Genomic DNA, 22065 nt, shown 5'->3' with positions numbered 1-22065 from the left:
GTGCTCCAGTCTTCCTGGCACCTGGGGGCTTGCGTGTGTGTCTATGTGTGTGAACATGTATGTGTACGTGTATGGTGTGCATACATGCACGTATGTGTGTATATGTGTACTGTGTGAATGCATATGTGCATGTGAATATGCTGTGCATGCATATGTGTATTTGTGTCTACATGTATTTGTGTGTGCATATGCATGTGTGTGCATGTGTATGTGTACATGCACTTATGTATATAGTATGCATACATGTGCAGTTATATGTGTGCACTTTACATGTATATTGTGTACACACATATATGTGCATATGTATATGCTGTCCATGTGTGTGCATATGTATGTGTCTTTCTGTGGGTATATACACGTATTTGTGCATGTGTATGCATGTGTGCATATGTATATGTGTGCGTGTGTATGCATGTGCGTGCAAATGTATATACACATATGCAGGTATGTATGCATGTGGTACGTGTATATGCATGTTTGTATATGTGTATGTGTAAATGTATTTTTGTGTGTGTAGATGGAATTCTGGAGGGTCAGTCTGGTTATTGAATGTTCTAACCTTTGGTCATTGGTCGCATCAACAAGTCACCAGCCCCTCTGGCCCTTCTACACAGGGTCAGATCATAGGCACATGAATAGGGATTATGCTTGATTTCTTCTTTTAACACTTTCTCCAAATTTTTCATAGGTATATTTGGCATGGGCATACATAGTCACTGTAGAAAATTCTCTTTTTTTTTCTTTTGAGACAGAGTTTCACTTTTTCATCCAGGCTGGAGTGCAGAGGGGTAATCTCGGCTCACTGCAACCTCCGCCCCCCGGGTTCATCAAGCAATTCTCCTGCTTCAGCCTCCAAAGTAGCTGGGATTATAGGCTCCCACCATGCCTGGCTAATTTTTTTTTGTATTTTTAGTAGAGACAGAGTTTTGTCATGTTGGCCAGGCTGTTCTCAAACTCCTGACCTCAGGTGATCCACCTGCCTCGGCCTCCCAAAATGCTAGGATGACAGGTGTGAGTCATCATGCCCAGTCTAGAAAATTGAACAGTAACAAGTAATAAGCACTGTTTGCTTACTACATGCCAAGCACAACTGCAGGGCTTTGCATATGTTGTCTCCGTGAATCCTCAGAACATCCTGAAGCAGATCCTACAATTATCCCTATTGTACAGAGGAGGAATGGAGAGCCTGGATTGAAGCCACTTTCCTAAGTTGCACAGCAAACGAGAAGTGGAGCTGAGACATAAATCCAGGCAGCCTGACTCCAAACTTGACTAAGCACCGTGTTCTAGACTTCCTCATGCTTATATTTAGACAGATCATTCTTTTCACTTTTTCGTTTTTTTTTTTTTTTAACTAAAATGGAATCAAACTGTTGTTTGCCCCCTGCTCTTTCTCTTCGCACACGTGACCTTCTCTGATGGCGATGGTTCTCAAGGTTCCCTGCCCCACCACTGTGAAACTGATGACTTCACAGGTATCTGATGTTCTCTGACAGATCGACTCTGGAATTCCAGATTCTAAACCCCAAAGCCTCAGGAACATCAGGTTGTTGTGGATTAAGATTTTTTTAAAAAGTGGGGGCTGTGGAGAGAAGACTGTCTGGGGTAAAAGTGGCTACCAGAAGGTTGCATTAGAGGGTTGTGAGGAACCTGGGTCTGTGAATACAAGTGGATTTAATAAAATGATGCATCTCAAGGACCTACAAATGATAATTTTAAATAATTTAAATAATTTTAAAAGGTTGGTCTCCGTTCAAATGAACAGGGGCTTCCTGTCCTTCAGTGCAGTTCAATAAACACGGATGGAGCAAGTCTACTCCACAGCAGCTCCTGAAAGATGGGAGAAAAAACATGTGGTCCCTGCTCCCAGGAACCGACAGTCTTCACTGCAGTTAACTGAAGGAGAGAGCCACACTGGTAACCCTGGAACTGTAAAATCTAGATACTGCCATGTAACAGACACGCAGGAGGCTCTGTCGGAGCCCAGAGGATAGACATCCGACCCCTGTGGGCAGGCTCTTAGAAGCCAGAGCTGTCTGAAAGGGTGAACAAGAACTGGCAAGCAATGATGGAAGGAAGGGTGTTCCAGGGCAGCAGTAACAGTACAGGCAAAGGCCCCGGGGCCTGGAGAGGTGAACAGAGTAATGCCACTAACATCTGCTGTTCATGTAAAGCATAAAATTCCCTGAATATGGATGAGAAAAATCTGCCTTCACACACTCTGCATCTACTAACCATGAGCAATTTTCAAGTCAATCCTAAATTCCATCAAAAAGAAAAAAATGTTATTTAAACATAGAGTAGCTGTTTATGGTTCTAAGAGTGTCTATAGAAGAAGATGGACTTCAAAAGTGAAGCACAAATATTCCTAACTGATATGAAACAGAAGCTCTAGACATGCCTGGCAGTAATTTTTGATAAAAATAAAATGAAAGGATAAAAAATTTGAAGGTTTACAAAAATAATCTGTATAGAAATATGGCTGACTCTTGAACAACTCAGGGGTCAGGGGCACCAACTCTCATGAAGTTGAAAATGTGAGTATATAACCTCTGATTCTCCCAAAACTTAACTATGAATAACCTACTGTTGACCAGAAGCCTTACTGATAACAGTCAATTAACATATATTTCATTTATATATATCATATCCCATATTCTTAAACTAAGCTAGAGAAAAAATGCTATTAAGAAAATCATAAGAAAGAGGAAATCTGTCTGCTATTCACTAAGTGGAAGTGCATAATAAAGGTCTTCATTCACAGGCCGGGTGCGGTGGCTCACACCTGTAATCCCAGCACTCTGAGAGGCTGAGGCAGGCACATCACTTGAGATCAGAAGTTTGAGAGCAACCTAGCCAACATGCTGAAACCCCGTCTCTACTAAAAATGCAAAAATTAGCTGGGCATGGTGGTGGGTACCTGTAGTCCCCGTTACTCGGGAGGCTGAGGCAGGAGAATCGCTTGAACCCGGGGGAGGTGGAGATTGCAGTGAGCTGAGACAGTGCCACTGCATTCCAGCCTGGGCAACAGAGAGAGACTGTCTCAAAAACAACAACAACAAAATAAGTCTTCATCCTCATCATCTTCATGTAGAGCAGGGATGAAGGAGGAAGAGGAGGAAAAGGAGGGGTTTGTCTTGCTGTCTCAGGGGTGGGAGAGATGGAGGAAGGGAAGGGGAGGCAGGAGAGTCAGGCACACTCACTGTAACTTTTATTGAAAGTAAATCTGCATATAAGTGATTCTACACAGTTCAAACCTCTGTTGTTCAAGGGTCAACCACAAATATTTATTTCTAAAATTTAATCTCTCCTCTGTATATTAAAAAAAACTTATCCAAAGCAATGAAGTAAAGTACCCCTCAAACTTTCTAAGCAGTACTAACAATTATCAAAGCAAATTCATCCTCATTATCTCCTCTGATTATTATGAACACCTCTTTGAGAAGGCAGGCCTCATTATCTCAATTTCTCAGAGGATGTAAAGTCAGTCACTTTCCTGCAGCTAAAAGGGCCTAGACCAGGGGTCTTCTGACCCCAGTGCCCTGTTCTCTTCATCTCAGCATACTGACTATGCAAATCAATCTTCAAGAAAAAGGCCAGGCATGGTGGCTCACACCTGTAATCCCAGTACTTTGGGAGGCCGAGGCAGGCAGATCACCTGAGGTCGGAGTTCGAGACCAGCCTGGGCAACATGATGAAACCCCTTCTCTACTAAATATACAAAAATTAGCTGGGTGTGGTGGTTGGTGCCTCTAATCCCAGCTACTCTGGAGGCTGAGGCAGGAGAATCACGTAAACCCAGGAGGTGGAGGATGCAGTGAGCTGAGATTGCGCTACTGAACTCCAGCCTGGGCAACAACAGCAAAACTCTGTCTCAAATAAAAAAGAAAAAATCATCAGGAATAATTAAATCAGCACACATATTCATGAAAAGCAAATCTTAAATGTTTATTATAACCCATCTGATTTAGGGGAATTATTTAAAAAAAAACAAAAAAGCTAACCCAGGGGTGACAATTTCAGGGCTTGAAAGAGAGTCATTTTCTGATGTCACAGCTACAATCATGTTCTTGTGTCTAAAATAATTAACAGTGCCACTGAAAGACAGGGCAAGAAAGAAAGGGCGGTGCAGAGAATGAGGTGGAAAGGCAGATGGTGACTCGTGACAGAAGGCTGAAGACCTGTTCCCACCCTGGGCTCTGCCACTGCTGAGCCCCAGCCTCAGTTTCCCCTTCTGTAAAATGATGGTGCTGGCTTCCTGACCTCTCAGGTCTCATCCAGCTCTGTCGTTCCCTGACCCTCCTCTCTAGAGGACACTTCCTGGATTAAAATCACAGTTAAGGACAACAGTGTCTCTCTTCCCTATCTCCTCCTCCCAGCATACGCCCAACTGTTCTTTACTTCAGTTTGAGAAGGGCAAAAAGACCAATCTGAGGAAAATTCCATTTATCTTCAATCAGATTAGAAGCTAACCCCAAACACTTTCCAGGTAGTTATCAAAAGAGGACAGTGTAAAATTAAAAGGCAAACTGTGTGTCTAAAAATTGCAATCCAGGCCAGATGTGGTGGCTCACGCCTGTAATCTCAGCACTTTGGGAGGCCAAGGAGGGTGGATCACCTGAGGTCAGGAGTCCGAGACTAGCCTGGCCAACATGGAGAAACCTCATCTCTACTAAAAATACAAAAAAATTAGCTGGATGTGGTGGTGCATGCCTGTAATCCCAGGAGAATAGCTGGAACCTGGGAGGCGGAGGTTGCAGTGAGCCGAGATCGCACCATTGTACTCCAGCCTGGGTGACAAGAGTGAAAATTCATCTCAAAAAAACAAAAGAAAAATGGAAATCCATAGTTAGGTATAACAAAGAGAATAAGATATTAGGATCAATACAGCCTTTTACAATCTAACGTTTAGACTGTCAGATAGATCCATTTGGGGCCTCAAGTAATCTGGATGAATGATCTAATCTGCCTGAACTCAGGTGAATTCAGGCTTCTGCTTTACCTGAAATAAAATCTCCTTGGGATGCTAGATCTGTCCTAGAACATCAATAACTCTGGAAGGATGGGGACCCGCCGCTGTATGGCTCTAGTGTCTGTAAGCGATGTCACTTACTAGAAATAGCAATGTGAGTGTGGCCACCAGATGGGCCACACTGAAGTGTTCAAAGGTGTTCTTGGTTTTAGTGCTTGATCCTGAAAAACCTGCCCCAGAACTAAGAGGAGCACCATGTTTCACCATTCACAGACCTCATCTCATGTTCTTTTCAAAGTTCTTTCATATTTCTGACCAAACATTTCCCCATCTGGGAAAATGGAGGAAAACCCCATTCCCCCCAAACCCATATATCTCTTTCCTCCAGCACTATACATGTGGTCCGGGGACTTGCCTTCGTGACGGGGCAAAGCTGCAATGCCACAGAACCCAGGTAGGCACTGGAACCAAGATGCAAAAAAATTCCGTGTGTACGGAAAAAAGAAGACGAGCATTCACCTGGTAGAGCCACCTCTGACCTGCATAATGGGAACTCGGAGGTACCCCTTGAATCGCTAACTCCTGACCCTGTTATTCCACGGCTGGTCCTACAACAGGTCATCCCAACCTCACCCTCCCCTACCATCACTGTCCCCAGGCGCAGGCGTGAGTGGCCATGTCTTCCAGCTGAAAAGCCTTCCCAAATCAGTTTCAGTATTGTTTCCTAGAACTCTCTGAAATGATATACAGCCCAGAATAATACAGACAGATGTTATTCAAGGATTCCAGGTGGGGAGAAGAAAACAAAACAGAAATGACTCAGGTCAGGGTAATATGCTTATTCTGAGAAGGCACTAGGTGGCTGTTCCCACCACTCTGGTAGGGGGGTGGTACATATCGAAGTAAGGTCGCTAGGGTAAATTTGATTTTGTGTGTCTACATGTATGTCAATCCAATTACTTTATTGATGTTTATGTTCAGATTTTGCTTCTGTTTTCATAAACGGTGGCAGCAGGAAGGTAGACAAAGCGGAAGTAACCTAACCAGGCTCCTCACTGCCATCCCACAAAGAGCGCCTGGCATCCCTGCTTACAACCAAGGCTGGTGGCGGGAGTGGGGTTGGGATGCTCTGAACTGCCCTTAATTAGTTAAGTGGATCACTACGGAGATACTCCCCAGCAGTCAAACTGAGGAACAATGACTTACAAAACCCTGTTATTCAAAAGTCTGTAATATCTTGCTTGCATGTATTTCCTTTATATTATGTTGAGCGCTGAGGTCTGTGCTTAGGTATGGAGAAGAAAAGGGGCAGGAGGATATGTTTTTGGGTGATCCTGAATGACTTCTAGGAGGCTTCCCCATAAATTCAGTCCATCTTGGGTTTTCCGGGCACAGAATGATGAAACCCAGGTGAAAAGGTGTTTTACAAATGTGGTCCAGGAGGCTGGCCCCTACCTTTCCCTGCTGGCTTCTAGGTTGAGCTCAGTTGAAGAAAGATGTACCTGACTCCAAAATGAGGAGAGACATAATGAGTGTCCTGATTTAACAATCCTTATTACAGCCAGAGAAACAATTTTGGAAAGCTGGTTCGCTACTAAAAGACAGCAAGGAACAGAATAATGATTTTGTCCTAAAAAAGATTTTCCTGCAAGCGTTCCTCTTTTGTACCCTTTCACACACAGCCTCCTCCTCCGAAGGGTGGAGTCGAGCATGGACAGCAAATGGGAGTGGTTTCCTACCCCGGCATGCACCCAGCTGCTGCACGGTGACCTCCTGCTCAAGAAAAAACTGCTGAAGCTCAAGAAGGCAGGCTCAGATGCTGGATTTGGTTTACACACATCCTATTTTCTTCAAAGCAACGTTTCAGAAAAAGTAAATAAAAACGAGCTGTTCTATTTCTGGTTCTTCTCTAAACAGTGAAATTCAAGTTCCTGCTCTGACTGTCCTCATGCCAGCCATTTAACTTACCTGCGCCTCGGTGGCCTGTATGGAAAATGTAATAGGACAGTGCTTCCCTCCAGTGACTGCTGTCAAAGCAGATGAGCAAACTCGTGTCTATAACGATGACTGTCGAACACAGGGTTCCCCATTCCCAAATGATCCTTGGACCTGACGATATTTTTACCTTGCCTCAATCGTTATGGAAAAATGATAAAGGGGCCGGGCACGGTGGCTCACGCCTGTAATCCCAGCACTTTGGGAGGCCAAGGCAGGCAGATCACTTGAGGTCAGGAGTTTGAGGCCAGCCTGGCCAACATAGTGAAACCCTGACTCTACTAAAAATACAAAAAAAAAAAAAATTGGCTGGGCATGGTGGCGCATGCCTGTAATCCCAGTTACTTGGGAGGCTGAGGCAGGAGAATTGCTCAAACCTGGAAGGCGGAGGTTGCAATGAGCCAATATCATATCACTGCACTCTAGCCTGAGCGACAGAGTGAGACTCCATCTAAAAAAAAAGGAAAGGAGGGAAGGAAGGAAGGAAGGAAAGAAGGAAGGAAGGAAGGAAGGAGAAAAGAAAAGAAGGAAGGAAGGAAAGAGAGAGAGAGAGAAAGAAAGAAAGAAAGAAAGAAAGAAAGAAAGAAAGAAAGAAAGAAAGAAAGAAAGAAAGAAAGAAAGAAAGAAGGAAAGAAAGAAAAGAGAGAGAAAAGAAAAATGATAAAGGGATAGCCAAGGATGGCAGTGTTATGGGATTGAAAAGTGTGGGTGAGAAAATCCTGCAGTTGACCCTGACCCTGCCTGGCATACACAAGAAGCACTATTAAAAGTTGGTCAAGTAAGTAGGCAGTTTATTCTCCTTCACAGGCATGAATGAGCTCTGTGCGTTCAGTCCGTTTATCTGAAAAAAGTCAGATGTCTGCGCCTAAGAGAGTCAGCCGGTTCCTAGAACTTAAGTGGACGGTCCGTGTCCATCCTTGTCCTTGTTTCTCCCTATACCCAGCTGCCTCTAGCAACCAACCTTCCTTATCTTATGCCACTTATGGCAGAGGGCAGATTGTGGAGAGCACACAGAGAGATAAGGCGATTCAGGCAGAGCGGGCAGTCGGCCTGTGGCGTGGCCCTTGTAAAACCTCTGGGTGGAGGGTGTGCCGACTGAGCCCAGAAAGCCTGGTTCTTACGGACTCTCTGGAAGCAGGGCCTGAGAAACCCCTGATTCTCCAGGTGAGGAAGCCTCTCCAGGGCTCATCAGAGAAAGAGAAGCACTGAGCCACCAGGAAGGGGTCAGCAGGTCTGTTCGGTGCCAGGCAAGCTCCAGGACTCAGCAAAGGCCTCTTTGCTTTCTGAGCCTCTGGTTTTTATCTGGAAAACGTACACCATGTTGTACCAGATGATCACTGCGGTTCTTTCCCTCCACCTCAAAACCAACGTATTAACCAGAATTGGGAGTGTGTCTCTAATCTGAATAATAAACTCCTGGTTCCACTGAAAACCAGGTGATCCTTACTCTTTAGAGGATCCTGACATAGGAGACAAACAATAGGATCCTGTAAGAACTGCGGTTGCTGAGCCTCCATTCTGCAAGCCAAGCCTCTTTAGAAAAAAACCAAAAGGCCACACGAAGTAGCACATGTCACACTCATCATGGCAAAACAGCCCCACACATCCCATAAAAATCTCAGAATCCATGGGGTACACAGAGGCTATTTGATTTGGATTGAAATGTCAGACACAAAAGGTTATCAGGGTACTTTGCTCTCAGAAATGGCAAAAGCTTTCAAAAGCATACTGTGCAGCCTCAAGCAACTGCCAAGACATTCTGAGTGTCTGGCTTCTAGAGCTGAAGTATTTCACTTCCTCCACTTTATGTTAGCTCTCAAGAGAACACTGGGATATGTTGGGGTTTTAATTGCTAGAATGTACCTTGTCTGAAAAAACCAAGTACTTCATTCAAGAAGAAAACACCTTGAGGCTGGCATTTACCCAGCTGGGTGTGCAAAAGTTTGAGTGAACTGGTCACAGTGCGAAATAAATCAATAGCAGTACTTTTCATTTTTTATGAAACTCTAACAAGCATTCTCTCCTCTTGATTCTCATCCTGAGTATCAGTATCTCCCTTTCACAGATGAAGAAACTGAGTCATGGGGTTTATGCAACTTGCCAAGGTCACTTGGTCACAGTGACCATATCAGGGTGTCAAAGCTTTCTGCTATGGGTCACGTGCTGTCCTCGTTACACCATTTAAAAGCGCCCTGGCCCATACGGCGATGGGTCACTCACACACTGTGATTTAAAATCCGGTCATAGGGTGCTGCTGGCACACCCATGGCGCAGGCTGAATGTTTTTATAGGTGTCTCATATAAACAGGCTGCAATAGATACAAGAGCTGCCAAAGTCTGAGCTGTTAGAAAACAGACATCGCCTCAGGGAAGCACATCCGAATGATACCACCAAAAGAAGTACCAAATGGGCAACGAAATGCCATTGCTTCGTAGAGATATGTGCTTAGACACATGGCACGAGGAAACACAAGGAGATTTTGTACGAAGAGGTTAGATAGCTGACCACTTTGGACAGCTAACTCATGCAAACACAGCACAGCTTCCCAGAAACTGGGAGCCCAAGAATTAACTATTCCTTTTAAAATTTAAGTATGGTGTGTCCTGCACTAGGAACCTCCACTGTTGCCTGGGTCTTTGCCAGGTAGGGGCCAATCTAGGTCTCTCTCTCTCTTTTTTTTTTTTTTTTTTTGAGACGGACTCTCGCTCTGTCGCCCGGGCTGGAGTGCAGTGGCCAGATCTCAGCTCACTGCAAGCTCCGCCTCCCGGGTTCACGCCATTCTCCTGCCTCAGCCTCCCGAGTAGCTGGGACTACAGGCTCCCACCACCTCGCCCGGCTAGTTTTTTGTATTTTTTGGTAGAGACGGGGTTTCACCGTGTTAGCCAGAATGGTCTCGATCTCCTGACCTCGTGATCCGCCCGTCTCGGCCTCCCAAAGTGCTGGGATTACAGGCTTGAGCCACCGCGCCCGGCCATAATCCAGGTCTCTTAAGTGGGCCAGCAGCAACGTTCTCGTGGTGAGAATGCTGCTAGACCAGGCATGGCGAGAGGAGAGAAACCTATTGCACAGTTGGAAGGCTAACCAACGACCCCCACCGAGGGACTGTGTATATGCCAAACAGCACAAACCCGAACAGATGCGGAGCACACTGGAGTGCACCACCTTGCTGCCCAAGAAATCCCCATTTTTTCACAGAGCACCAGGAACATGACTCCCTGAACTGGTACAGCAGCAGGCCCTGGCTGAGGAGGAGCCAACAATTGCCAGGGCAGGTGCAGCATGGCAACTGCCAGGTAAGTGCTTAGAGCAGGTTTCTACAGAAATCAAGGGACAAGGATGACGAATGACCTGCCCAGGGTGGGAAGGGAGATACAGGTGGCTCACGGTGCAGCGAGTTTCCTGAGACTCTCTTCGAGGGGCTCATATCTGTTGTCTGGCAGTCAGGGGCCAGCAGTTCTTCTCTCATTCTCTCCATTCCATGGAGAGATGCAGGGGACTCCGCGGGGATCACAGGCCCAGGCAGAGCCCAGCTTGGTCATGAGAATCACATACACACACACAGGGACAAGAGCAATGATGCCAGCGGCTGGAGCCTTGCCAGGAAGCACCCCAGGAATAACTGGAGAGCAAGTCAAGGACTTGGGGCCCTGTGAGCTGAGAATCAGCATGCTAGGGGGTAAATGACAGCAAACGAAGGCAAAAAGAGCATGGGTTTGCAGGTTTGAGAGAATGGAAAAGCCAGGAAGGAGACGTAAAATGCAGGATAGGGGCCTATTTTCATCAAGGTCACCTTGAACTCCAAATCCAGGGCTCCTGTGCGTCCCCTGGACAGAGTCCCCAGAAGTGGTGCCTTTTCAGATCAAATGAAAAAAGATTGTATTTTGCTTGAGAGATCATAAAACCTCAACAAAATTGCCATGCAAATTGGCTGTGAATGAATTTCTCTCTCGCACAATGCTACGAAGGGGAAAGGGGGGAGGCCATAAAAGGAAAATTCTCTCTGACCATTAAGGAGGCCTTGGAGAGGTCACATAAAAACTTCCATCTGCTTTTGGTCATTAGATGAGCTGAGATGACAGAGCTGCACAGCAATCGTTCTCAGCAAGGTTCCACTTGACACATCCGCCCCCTACCCTACCACACCCCCCACAACTTGGGGTTTAAAGTTTTCCTCGTATTTGTTATTAGATCTTGGATCTCCAGGGAATTAGGCATCTTTTGCAGTAACTGATGATACCGTATGCCATGTCCTTCGTAGACAACACCAACGGAATTGTTGACATGGCACACTACGATCTATTTTTATTTTATTTTTATTTATCTATCTATTTATTTATTTATTTATTTATTGAGACGGAGTCTCGCTTTGTCACCCAGGCTGGAGCGCAGTGGCGCAATCTCAGCCCACCGCAACCTCTCCCTCCTGGGTTCAAGTGATCCTCCGGCCTCAGCCTCCCAAGTGGCTTGGATTACAGCTGTCACCTCACCTGGCTAATTTTTGTGTTTTTAGTAGAGAAGGGATTTCACCATGTTGCCCAGGCTGGTCTCGAACTCCTGACCTCAGGTGATCCACCTGCCTCAGCCTCCCAAAGTGCTAGGATTACAGGCATGAGCCACAGTGCCTGGCCCAAACATAAGATTTGGTAGATCAATGTAGCAGACAGACTGGCTTCCCCTTGTCCTCACTCCAACCCACCTCCTCAAAAATCCTCTCTACCTACAAGATAATGTTTCCTCCCCTCCCTTACTGTCAACACTGTCAACAGGCAGTGATCAGCACTGTTTGCCCCGTGACCTATGTGGACCTATGATGCTGTCCGCTTCTAAAAGGTCTTTACCCTCCACGACGGAATAATGGAAAATTGAAGCCATCAGGTTCTGAGACTGAAAAAATAATGGATGGATGTTTCTATGTAACACTAAAGACAGATCTGACTTCTACTGATGGGGACTATTTGTGAAAATACTCCAAAAAGACTCCAGTCCATGTCGGAGAATCATGACTAGCTGCTGGGTTGGATGAAGCTAGAAACCATCATTCTGAGCAAACTATCGCAAGGACAGAAAACCAAACACCACATATTCTCACTCATAGGTGGGAACTGAACAATGAGATCACTTGGACACGGGGCAGGGAACATCACACACCCGGGCCTGTCATGGGGTGAGGGGAGGGGGAGGATTAGCATTACGAGATATACCTAACGTAAATGACGAGTTAATGGGGGCAGCACACCAACATGACACACATATACACATGTAACAAACCTGCACGTTGTGCACATGTACTCTAGAACTTACAGTATAATAAAAATAAAATAAAATAAAAAAATGGAGTTAACCTGTCTGAATTAAGGAGAAAACAGATGTTTGCGTTTGTATGCCAAAAATACAGACATTCATAGAAATTAATAAAAAATGGAGGCATTCTCATTTCTTGGTGGTCTCGAAGTTTCTTCTACCACCTGTCATGTTACTGCATGTAGTTTGATGACTAATAATTCTATTCGCATTAGGATATTTGGGATGCCTCAATGCATGCAACAAAGACCAAAGAGCTATGCTGGCTGTCTCATGATGTCCCTGGGAAGTCTACTGATAGGTTTTTCTTTTTTTTTTTTTCCAAGGTATTTTTTTGTGTGTGGTCTGTATTGACTCTGAGAAGGTTTTTTCTTTTGTCATCTTGCCTTTTCCTTTCCTACTGGAGGACAGACAGCAGGTGGTGGGTGTTCCTGGGCTATGCACTATCACTTAGGAGTGAGAAAGTAGAAGGATGATCAGAGGTCCATGACCAAGAGTGGTGCTTTTCAAATGTGCCCTTGCCTGAAGGGTGATTAACATTTCTTATGAGTTTTATCCATTTCATTTGCCTTCCTCTGTTCTCTAGCAGATTTGAAAAAATTTTAAGAGCATCCCCCTGGAGAACTGCAACAAGATGAGGATGCCCACTCTCACCACTTCTATTCAACGCAGTGCTAGAAGTGCTAGTCAGAGCGATCAGGCAACAGAAAGAAAGTAAAGGCATCCAAATAGGAAACAAAGAAGTCAGACTCTCTTTGCTGTTGATGTGATTCTACAGCCAGGAAACCCCAAAAAACTTCACCAAAAGTCTCCCAGAACTGACAAATGACTTCAATAAAGTTTCAGGATACAAAATCAATGTGCAAAAATTAGTAGCATTTCTATGTTATTTCACACCAATAATGTCCGCGCTGAGAGCCACATCAAGAACACAGTTCAAAAGCTCTGGGATCAGGTGAATGGATCACTTGAGGTCAGGAGTTTAAGACCAGCCTGGTCAACATGGCAAAACCTCGTCTCTACTAAAAATACAAAAATTAGCCAGGCATGGTGGTGCGTGCCTGTAGTCCCCAGCTACTTGGGAGGCTGAGACAAGGAGAATCATTTGAACCTGGGAGGCGAAGGTTGCAGTGAGCTGAGATTATGCCACTGTAATCCAGCCTGGGCAACAGAATAAGACTCTGTCTCACAAACAAACAAAAAAATCAGTTCCATTTGCAGCCAGTTGCAGTAGCCATTAAAATATAAAATACATAGGAATACAGTTAACTAAAGAGGTGAAAGATCTCTACAATGAGGACTATAGAACACTGCTGAAAGAAATCATAGATGACAGAAACAAATGGAGAAACATTCCATGCTCATGGATTGGAAGAATCAATATTATTAAAATGCCCATACTGCCCAAAGCAATCTATAGATTCAATGCTATTCCTATCAAACAACCAATGTCATTTCTCACAGAACTAGAAAAACCTCTTCTAAAATTCACAGGGAACCAAAAAAGAGCTTGAATAGCCAAAGCAATCCTAAGCAGAAAGAACAAAGTTGGAGACATCATATTACCCAACTATACTATAAGGCAACAGTAACCAAAACAGCATGGTATTGGTACAAAAACAGGCACATAGACCAATGGAACAGAATAGAGAACTCAGAAATAAAGCCACACACCTACAGCCATCTGAGCATAAACAAAGTTGACAAAAATAAGCAACGGGGAAAGGACTCTCTCTTCAGTAAATGGGGCTAGGTTAGCTAGCCATATGCAGAAGAATGAAACTGGACCCCTACCTTTCACCATATACAAAAATTAACTCAAGATGAATTAAGGATTTAAATGTAAGACTTCAATCATAAGAATCCTAGAGAAAAGCCTAGGAAACATCACTCTGGACACTGACCTTGGAAAAGAATGTCCTCAAAAGCAATTGCAACAAAAACAAAAATTAACAAGTGGGACCTAATTAAACTAAAGAGCTTCTACACAGAAAAAGAACCTATCAACAAAGTAAACAGACAATCTACATAAATGGGAAAACATATTTGCAAACTACTCATTCAACAAAGGTCTAATATCCAGAATCTATAAGGAACTTAAACAACTGAACAAGCAAAAAAACAGAAACCATATTAAAAAATAGGCGAAAGACATGAACAGACACTTCTCAAAAGAAGACATATAAACATGAAAAAATGCTCCATATCAGTAATCATTAGATAAATGCAAATCAAAACCACAATGAGGTACCATCTCACACCAGCCAAAATGGCTATTACTAAAAAGTCAAAAAAAACACATGCTGGAGAGGCTGTGGAGACAAGAGAACACTTATGCACTGTTGGTTGGAATGTAAATTAGTTCAGCCACTACGGAATGCAGTTTGAGATTTCTCAAAGAACTTAATACAGAGCTACTAATTTGACCCAGCCATCCCACTACTGATAGTAGTATCTATCCAAAAGAAAACAAATCATTTTACCAAAAAGATATATGCATTCACATGTTCATCACAGCACTATTCACAATAGCAATTGTGATTCCATGTCCATGTCTACTGGACACGGAATCAATCTAGATGCCCATCAATAGTAAACTGGATAAAGAAAATGTGTTACATATATACTATGGAATACTATGCAGCCATAAAAAGAATAAAGCCATGACCTTTACAGCAACATGGATGCAGCTGGAGGCCATTATCCTAATTAATACAGAAATAGAAAACCAAATACTGCATGTTCTTGCTTATAAGTGGTAGCTAAACATTGGGTACTTGTGGACATAAAGATGGCAACAATAGATACTGAAGACTGCTAGAGGGAGCAGGGAGCCAGGGGATAAGGACTGAAAAACTAACTGTTGGGTACTACACTCAGTACCTGGGTGATAAGATCATTCATACCCCACACCTCAGCATCATGCAATATACCCAGGTAACAAACCTGCACATGGATCCCCTGAATCTAAAAGTTGAAAAAAAATGCAAAGAATACAGCAAATGTACTTCTCAGCTATGTCTCATGCAACATACGAAGTGTTTACGTAACTACTGTACATTCAGAGAACTGAATTTAGAACCTGTCTGACTGTAAATCTGATGGATTCTAAAAGCAACAAAGCTTCTTAGAACTGCTGGAGGCAGCCTACCATCTGACTGGATTGAGAAAGACCTAGAAGGCCATCTCCTCAGGGTTTTCTTGGAAACATATCACTGGAGGGGTGTGTCTCCCAATACCATTTCCAGAAAATCTTTCAGGTTTACTGCAAGGTCGATCATATCCACTTAATTTTCATAGACAATCTCTATTTCAAATATTTCCTTTGCGTCTTCATGTACCATCGAAACACTCCAAGAACAAGTATAATTATTATGTAGCCAATAAAATTTAATTTAAATTTTTAATGTCAAGGAAAAATGCTTATGTTCAGGTTAAGACAAACAACCAGAATAGAAAACTATAAACGGTATTACCTTAAACATGTAAAAATGCATTAAAAAAGCTTTAAAAGCTGGAAAACATCTTGTATTAGTTAAGAAATGCAGACAAGGCACCCTTACATACTGTAGATGGGGCGGTTAACAGGCATAGCTTTTTTAGTCCCCAATTTGGCAGCATCTATCAATATTTCAAACAGATGTGCCTTTACCCAGGAATTCTAATAATCCTTGACCTAGAAAATCTTGAAATGTACACAGAGATATACAAATAAGGAAGTTAATACAAAAACTGTAATAGTGAAAACGTGGGAACAAAATTCAATAGATTGTTTATTAATAGGGATGGGTTAAATAATGTCCTATTTGTACTTCTGAATAATACTCTGTAGCCTTTAAAAATAAAGAAGGTATGTCATAAAAAATCCATGCTACATTAAGTTGCTAAATAATATACATACAATGAGTTGTTTTTATTTTTTTATTTTACTTTTTTGAGACAGAGTCTCGCTCTGTCGCCAGGCTGGAATGTAGTGGCAGGATCTCGGCCCACTGCAACCTCCGACTCCCTGGTTCAAGCAATTCTCCTGCCTCAGACTCCTTAGTAGCTAGGATTACAGGCATGTGCCACCACGCCCAGCTAATTTTTGTATTTTTAGTAGAGACAGGGTTTCACCGTGTTGGCCAGGATGGTCTTGAACTCCTGACCTCGTGATCCGCCCACCTCGGCCTCCCAAAGTTCCGGGATTACAGGCATGAATCACCACACTCAGCCTTAGTTTTTAAAAGTGTACGTGTGTGTATACGTAAATGCACCAAAAATGACTAGCAGAACATGCCCCATGGTTATCAGTCATTACCTCCTGAGAAGGGTGGAGAGTTATGGGATGCTTTTGGCTACGACAGAAAACCTAATTCACCTTACTTCATCTGGTAATGGTTTCATGATCTCACAAGTGTTTGAAAACAGACTCTTCTTTGTGTAATTCAGAAGGTCAAGGGCACCACGGAGACCCCCCCACTGCCCCCTGCCCCCTGCCCTTCTTCACCTTTGCATTCTTCCACAGCTCAGCTGAGACCTGGCCCAGCCCCTCTGATGGCTGATGGCTGCCCAGTTTGCAGGCATTACGGCCTCATATCACAGTAACCAGTGGAAGGAAAGAGCTGTTTCCTTCCTTGCCTCTTTTAAGACCAGGGAAACTTTCCCAGAAGCCTCCCAGTAGCCCACCCTCACATTTTATTGGCTAGAACAGGGTGCACACGCTCACCCTGAGCCAGTCACTGGCAAGGACAGCAGCCCCACCCTCACTTGCATGGCCAATGAGATAAACCTCCTGAGACAAGTGTGGGTTGGCAGTCTACGGTACAAAATCCACTTTCTCCTAGGCAAATAAAAGCTGAGGGGGATGATTACTGGGTAGGCCACAGGGACGAAGAGGATTTTTTTCTTTCTATTAGAAATGGTTCTGTAATATTTGAAAATTTTTACAAGATTATATCCATGTGCTTTTTAAGATAAACTGTTATAAAAATATTTTAATACATAGAAAAAACACTGAACAGAAAATATATCTTGAAATTGTGGGGGTTTTTTCCTTCTTTTCCATCTTTTCCAAAAACTATGTACTTTTATAAACAGAAAAACAATAAGTTCTTCAGATGATCTCAGGCTCTGAATATTTTACCACCAAGGGACTCAAATATCCTTCATAAAACTGTGCATGTCATTTTTGGCTCAGAAGAGGCTAGAAGAATCACCACTAGGTTCTGTCACCTTGTCACCTGTCTGCCTTTAGATGGGCCTGTGTTTTCTGGATGCCTGGATGATTTTCAGTGGTCTGGGAACATTATCTGCCATGGCCTTCAGCAAAGCAGCAAAGTCCACAAATTGGGTCCTGGGGCCCAACCTCTCAGCTTCAGCCTCCATCACTGCTCCCATCTCCATCCTGGTACTCCCACACCTGATGCCTTCCTCTCCCTCTCTCCTCTCCATCCTCATCCAGGCCTGCCTTGGCTCCAGGGGTTCCTCTATGTTTCCTTCCCCCGAAACATCAAACTGCCATTGCCATTCTCTTAGAGCTTGGTTTTCAAGATTTACTTTTAGGGAGTGTGGAAGGCAGATGGTAGCAGAGAAATCTGCTATAATAAATGGAAATAATAAATGGAATCCCAAAATATATTTAAAAAAATCAGAGTGATGTTGGTTGAAGTGTTTTCAGGGCCACCCAGGTGACCCCTCCTAATATCAGGGTGAGAGACACCACTGCCTTGCAATATCCATCTCTCCGAGGCGGCAGGAGGCAGCAATCATCTCAGAGTGCGAAGCGTAAAAGGCACCCCAGGTGAATTTCAACACACCTGGCACTAGTTTCAAGTAACTCGTACTGTGGTCGAAAGATGGACCGACGGCTTTGATCCTAGAAAGTGACCCACCATGGAACAGACCAATGCTCCTCAAAGGGGACAGGTGTTCGTCCTCTCCACTACATTTTTAAAGAGCGCTTGATTGCCGCTAGCAGTCTTGATCAACAGAACCTACAGCTTAAGTACCAGGAACAGCTTCAGATGAAAATATCCTAGGAAGGGCTATCAACAAAGCAAACCAGAAGCCAGGGACTGCAGGAGAGGGTGGAGATAAGCATGCTCCCAATAACTCCATTTTGCCTCTGATTAGCTTCCACAGCTGCCTGCCCTCCGGCCCTGGCCCGGTTCTCCACGGCCGGCCTTGGGTTTGCTGGTTAACCAAATTGAATCTCTAATTGGTGAACTACATGGAACATATTTGAGTAGCCTCCTCTCTCCCGTCAACAGTAATAAAAGCAATCACTTTTGTTAGGCCTAACACACGTCCTTGACTGGTAATCCTACAAACTTGGCAAGGTTAGCATCATTCGCACTGTTTTTCTGACAAGGACTCTGAGTCTCAGGGAGGTTAAAAATTGCCATAGCTGAGCTGGGAGGCTACCCTAGGTCTGTCTGACTTCAAAATCTGCATTTTATTTCTTGCCAAGTCACAAGGCTCTCCATTCAAATATGACTACAAGTCAAGGTCAGCAATGTGGAAGCCCTACCAGCAACTCTCCTTTCCTGGGCCCCTTTCTGGCCACCACCCCGGAGAATGGCATCCCAGAACCTCATTTTCAGTTTACAATCCCTCTCTCTCTCCCCCGCACCTCATCTTGTTAGCTCCTCAAGGGCAGATACACCCCATCTTCTTATTTTTGTATCATCTGGGCTCTCTATGTGGTATATGCTCAGTAAACATGCTGAACTGGATTCAGTGCATCCCAGAAACTTGCCAGCGTACAGCATCTGGCAGCTGTGAGAAATGCAGCTCAGGTCCTCTCCCAGGCATCCTGAGTTAGAATCTGCATTAGCCAAGGGCCCCAGGTGATTCCAGGGCACTGTGATATCCAGCATCCTCCATCTCCTTATACACAGTTTTTTTCATACCAGTGTAGAGGATCAACACTCTCCTTTCTATTCTGAACCATCAAATGGAACCACCCATTGTTTTAAGACTTACAAAAGTTTAAGTGGTCTCTGGGGGAACTTTACCTAAGAAATGACTTTGCGTAAAATGCCAAGGGGTCCTCACTCTCAGTTAATTCAAGTGAAAAGCAGTAGTGCCTTAAAGACTACATTAAAAATTCCCCCTTTAAACATACGCTCACATTTAATACATGTTTATTTAGTGCCCTGAGATACTATTAATCATCAACACCTTGAGATTTAAAATAGAATTACTCATAGTTAAGTACCCCATTAGCATTCAGAAATTTCTAACCTTTGGATAGTGATCACCAACAATTCAGCTCCTTTCCCACACCTATTTACTGAGCATCTATTCTGAACAAGGCCCCATCGGGATGAGATGCTGTGGGGAATATGAAATGTGACAATCCCTGACCTCACATCTTTGCTACAAATAGAACGAGGATCAGGAACATGCTAATCAGACATTTCTGTAAGCAAATAATGCACCAAGTACCACATCCACTATTTAAATGTGAAACTCAATTAGATGCTTGCTATGATGCAGCCAATTAAACCGTCGGCATAAAGCAGCCAAGAATACTGAGTCACTGGGCTATTTTCAACACCTCGAAATCTGACCTCTCTTGGGAAAGGGTTGCATCGTGCATGGAACTAGCATGGGACAGTGTCGTGATCACATTGGGAGAACCGACGATTCATGTAAAGAACAAAACACATGCTGGTTTTAAAAATTAAGAAAGAAGACTTAGCCCTTTGGGTTAAGGTTCAAAAGCAAGACTGAAAACATGAACATGTAAAGATGGTTACATTAAAAAGTATATGCATGTCTTATTATTTTAATTTGAAGAAATTAACTTTCAGTCTTTAACCTAGTAAGCTGCAGTGTTGAGTGAGCTATAAAGATTACCAAGAGTTAAGAAAGATTGTTCAAAAAAAAATAAGGTGAATTCAACTTAAACATGGCACACGTCAGGTGATATGTGTTATCTTTGACAATTGTCATCATTTGCATTATTAAACAGCCAGAAATTTTTAAAAGGGTCCAAACTGTTCTAAGAGAACCAAATGAGCTTAAAAACAATTGTTGTTTTCTATATAAAGATCAAGTCTTCAGTCACCATCCGAACACTCTCTTATCAGACCACTAATTAGTAAAGCCTCACTTGGTTCTTTTTGGCGTGTTTAACTCTTCGGGAGGTAACGTTTTATTAATAACATATTTCCTCTAGAATGTATTTCCTTCTTTCACCTCCACAGGAGCCCCTCTGGGAAGCAGTGAGAATAAAACCGATTCTACATTTACGCACAGTGGGGCAGACCAGCAAATAAATAGAGGCATCGATTTCCAAGAAGCAAACGACTAAAAGCAGCGCATTTACAATTCTTCTAAGCCACACTCCACATCTCTCTGTGAGATGGAAGATAATTACTGAATGTCTTTATGTTGCACACTTTATTTTTAACGAAATCTTTAAGTAGACTGCTGAGAGATACCAATACTTCTACTGGTCCTGGTTTAGCGCTGTAATGAAACACTGAATTTTTGCTTTTGTAAAACAGGGGCGCAGGTCAGGATAACTCTTTTAAACACTACACTATTTATTTGGGGGTTATTTTTGGCAAACTTTTTCCTTTAAGCACATCTTAGTGGCAGAAAGATGGAGCTAGTGTGTGCGCTTGAATGTGAACAGTGCCTCCCAAGGAGGGCAGCTCTGTGTTTAATGCAAGCCATAATTAGTTGGTCAATTCACTGATGGGCACCAAGTTACACTGAGAGACACAGAGGTGCTGGCAGAGATTTCTTGCTGGGAACTACTTTAGAACTATTTACCTGGGAAGTCCAAACAGGAAAAACCTTTCTATTAAGGAAAATAAGGTTTGGGTTCTAAACGATCAAGACGGTTTAGCTCGCCTCTGCTGATTAACTTAATTTAGTAAGTGCTCCATGTTTTACCTGTGAGAAAACAGGCTAACTACTTTAATGGAGTTGGGGTGGATACCAAAGCAACGGGTAAAGACTAAACTCCTCTCCGGGACCCTCCTGAACACCTGTTGAACTCCAGGGCTTCTAACTTTCCGTACGAACGCCTCCCGGACACAACCTCGGGAGGGTTTAGCCTTCGTGGACGTGCATGTGTATATTCAAGGTTTCCATCTTGCTTAATCAACAAAACTAGTTACTAATTATTTATGAATCACAGGGCTGAAACAAACTTTCTTACCTTGAGCAATTAAGGAGTGGCAAGCAGAGGAACGGGACTGGTTTTGAATTTAGCCCCGTGGTGCCTGTCCCTTCCCTGGTTAACGACTTACCCAGCTCTTTAGAAAGGTCAAAGGTGCGTCCCTCCTCGGCTGGGAAAGGGGCACATCTCCCAACAAAACCACACGCAGACATCCAACCTGGGGAGCTCCGGGGTGGGGGTGGGGGGCAGCGATGCGAGGAGCCAGGCTGCACCCTCTCTGTGCGCAAGGGGGTTGGGGGCACAGACTCCACACCCAATCCGGCCCGGAACCAATTCCGACCCAGGGACTCCGAGAGACCGCGGGCCCAGGGCGCGCATGCCGCACTCTCCCGGGGTCCAGGACGCTTGACGTTTCGGAGGGTCGCGCGATGGGGCTCGAAGAGAACAGCGGGCAATCCCCAAAGCTGTTGCCCTGGGGCACGATCCCTATCCACCCTATCTGACACCCCGAGGACCCCCAAATTCCGAGGCTCGGGTGCCCAGTCCTCTGTCTTCTGCGTCGAGACGCGCCCCAGCGGCTGCTACCTCCTGCAGGACGCGAAGCCCCTAGCGGCCTGACGGTGGTGGGGGGGAACCCACCTCTCCGCGCCCCCGCGTCCGGGGTCCCCGGCGCCG

The 22065-nt window shown here is 44.2% G+C and overlaps 1 protein-coding gene across 1 annotated transcript in view; it reads right to left on the bottom strand.

Moving 5' to 3' along the window:
• Window positions 1–21602, bottom strand: part of NPAS2 (neuronal PAS domain protein 2) — a 178845-nt gene extending 157243 nt beyond the window's left edge. Inside the window, exon 1 of the mRNA XM_011956581.1 lies at window positions 21430–21602. Coding sequence (XP_011811971.1) covers window positions 21430–21602 — 173 coding nt within the window. The remainder of the gene's footprint in view (window positions 1–21429) is intronic.
• Between the last annotated feature and the right edge of the window lie 463 nt (window positions 21603–22065).

The sequence above is a fragment of the Colobus angolensis genome, unplaced genomic scaffold (genome assembly GCF_000951035.1).
Source record: "Colobus angolensis palliatus isolate OR3802 unplaced genomic scaffold, Cang.pa_1.0 Scaffold42, whole genome shotgun sequence".
Classification (NCBI taxonomy): Eukaryota; Metazoa; Chordata; class Mammalia; order Primates; family Cercopithecidae; genus Colobus; species Colobus angolensis.
The sequence above is the reverse complement of the archived record's forward strand: the minus strand, read 5'-3'. Positions and strand labels throughout refer to the sequence as shown.